This window comes from Puccinia triticina, chromosome 11A (genome assembly GCF_026914185.1).
Source record: "Puccinia triticina chromosome 11A, complete sequence".
Taxonomy (NCBI): Eukaryota; Fungi; Basidiomycota; class Pucciniomycetes; order Pucciniales; family Pucciniaceae; genus Puccinia; species Puccinia triticina.
This window is the reverse complement of record NC_070568.1, coordinates 2,302,811-2,304,510: the sequence shown is the minus strand read 5'-3', so window position 1 is coordinate 2,304,510 and position 1,700 is coordinate 2,302,811. Positions and strand designations below refer to the sequence as shown.

Sequence of the window (1,700 nt, the reverse complement as noted above, 5' to 3'; positions counted from 1 at the left end):
ACAATCCTAACACCGGGAAACCGCGCGTCAAGGCTCAGAAAAGCGGTGAAGATCAATCAAGGCACGATTCGAACTCCGGGCGCGGCAGAGGAGGCTATTGTGGTTGAGGATCTGGGGGCAGATGGTCTCAAGACAGACACAACTCGGATTACGGAAATTATCATGATTTTCATTATTCTGAAGAGGGATACAATAAAAGACCCAGAGACAATGGGTATGGAGAACAGGAGTACCATAGGAGCAATGAAGCCGGGGTCAGTCATCGCGGGGGTTATAATCGCGATCGCGGTGGTTATGGAAGAGACCAGGGTCCTTCCAGAACGTTCAAAAAGAAGGATTATCCATCTTCGATGAAAGACAAAGAAACTTAGTGGGCTTCAGTTTCGCTAATTTTGTATTTGCCTTCAATCACAATTTCGTTCATGATTAATAAATCGTTGTTCAAGAATTTTATTTCTCAACTTTGTTTCCGAAGCTCTCCGCATACATAGAATTCCTAACTTCCTTGTTTTTGTCTTTTTGTTTCTCACTGGCGTGGTTCCTTTGTAATAAGCTGGTCGATTGATGCGAGTTTCGTGAACGGTGTTCCACAGTATGGCAATCATATTGATGCCATGAATTCTGCTGAGAAGCCATTGCTGCCAACATCCGTTCATTGCGAGATGAACTTACCAATGTGGGAGAAAGCGCTGGTGGAGAATGGCTTACTACCGGAATACGACGATGTGCTTACTGGTTTTAAGTACGGGTTTGACCAAGGAATTCCAGAGCATAGTTTAGGTTCTTTGGAATGCTACACTCCCGATAATCACACATCGTCTGAGAAAGCGAGGCCGAAAATTGAAGAATCCATAGCAAAGGAGCTGAAGGCCAACAGGATGTTTGGTCCATTCACACAGCAACAGATGATAGCACTTTTTGTTTTCTTCAGATCCAATCCTTTAGGGGCCGTAGTTAACAGCGACGGGGCGATCCGGCCGATAAACAATTTTTCATTTCCAAAGAACGATCCCTCAGTACCGTCGGTGAACTCCTTCGTGGATAAATCAAGGTTCGAAACGACGTGGGACGATTTCAATCGGGTCTCAAAATTCTTTGCCGAAGACCCTCGGCCTCTGGAACTGGCTTTATTTGACTGGGAAAAAGCGTATAGACAAATCCCCACAATGCCCTCCCAATGGAGGTACTTGTCGGTAAAAGATTTCAACGGGAACTTTCTTATTGACACGCGGATTACTTTTGGAGGAGTCGCTGGGTGCGGTTCTTTTGGACGACCGGCAGATGCGTGGAAACTGATTATGAAGAGTCATTTTGATTTGGTCACAATATTCAGATGGGTAGATGATAATTTGTTCGTCAAGGTCAAAGACACTCACGTGGATATGGAAGATATAGTCCGAAAATCGACTGCTCTAGGAGTCCTGACGAATACGACAAAGTACTCTCCTTTTGGCGCAGAACAAAAGTTCATTGGTTTCGTGTGGAACGGGATCAACAAAACGGTCCACCTCCCGGATGAGAAGATTCAGAAGCGGTTAAGCCAGATCCAGCCGTATCTGGAGAAGGGTTCACGTTTCGATTATGAGGACGTGGAGGTACTCGTCGGTCGCCTCAATCACGTCTCATACATACTCCCCCATCTGCGTTGCCACCTTAACTCATTGTACCGGTGGCTCATGTCATGGCAATACCGTAAGGCC

General features: G+C 45.9%; 1 protein-coding gene across 1 annotated transcript; it reads right to left on the bottom strand.

Annotated features, from left to right (window-relative positions):
- Nucleotides 1-450: 450 nt before the first annotated feature.
- PtA15_11A233 (uncharacterized protein) lies at nt 451-636 on the bottom strand (the record flags this gene model as incomplete). Its single annotated transcript, XM_053161121.1, has 1 exon — nt 451-636. One exon carries the CDS (start codon nt 634-636, stop codon nt 451-453), a length of 186 nt encoding a protein of 61 aa, XP_053025099.1.
- Nucleotides 637-1,700: the final 1,064 nt, after the last annotated feature.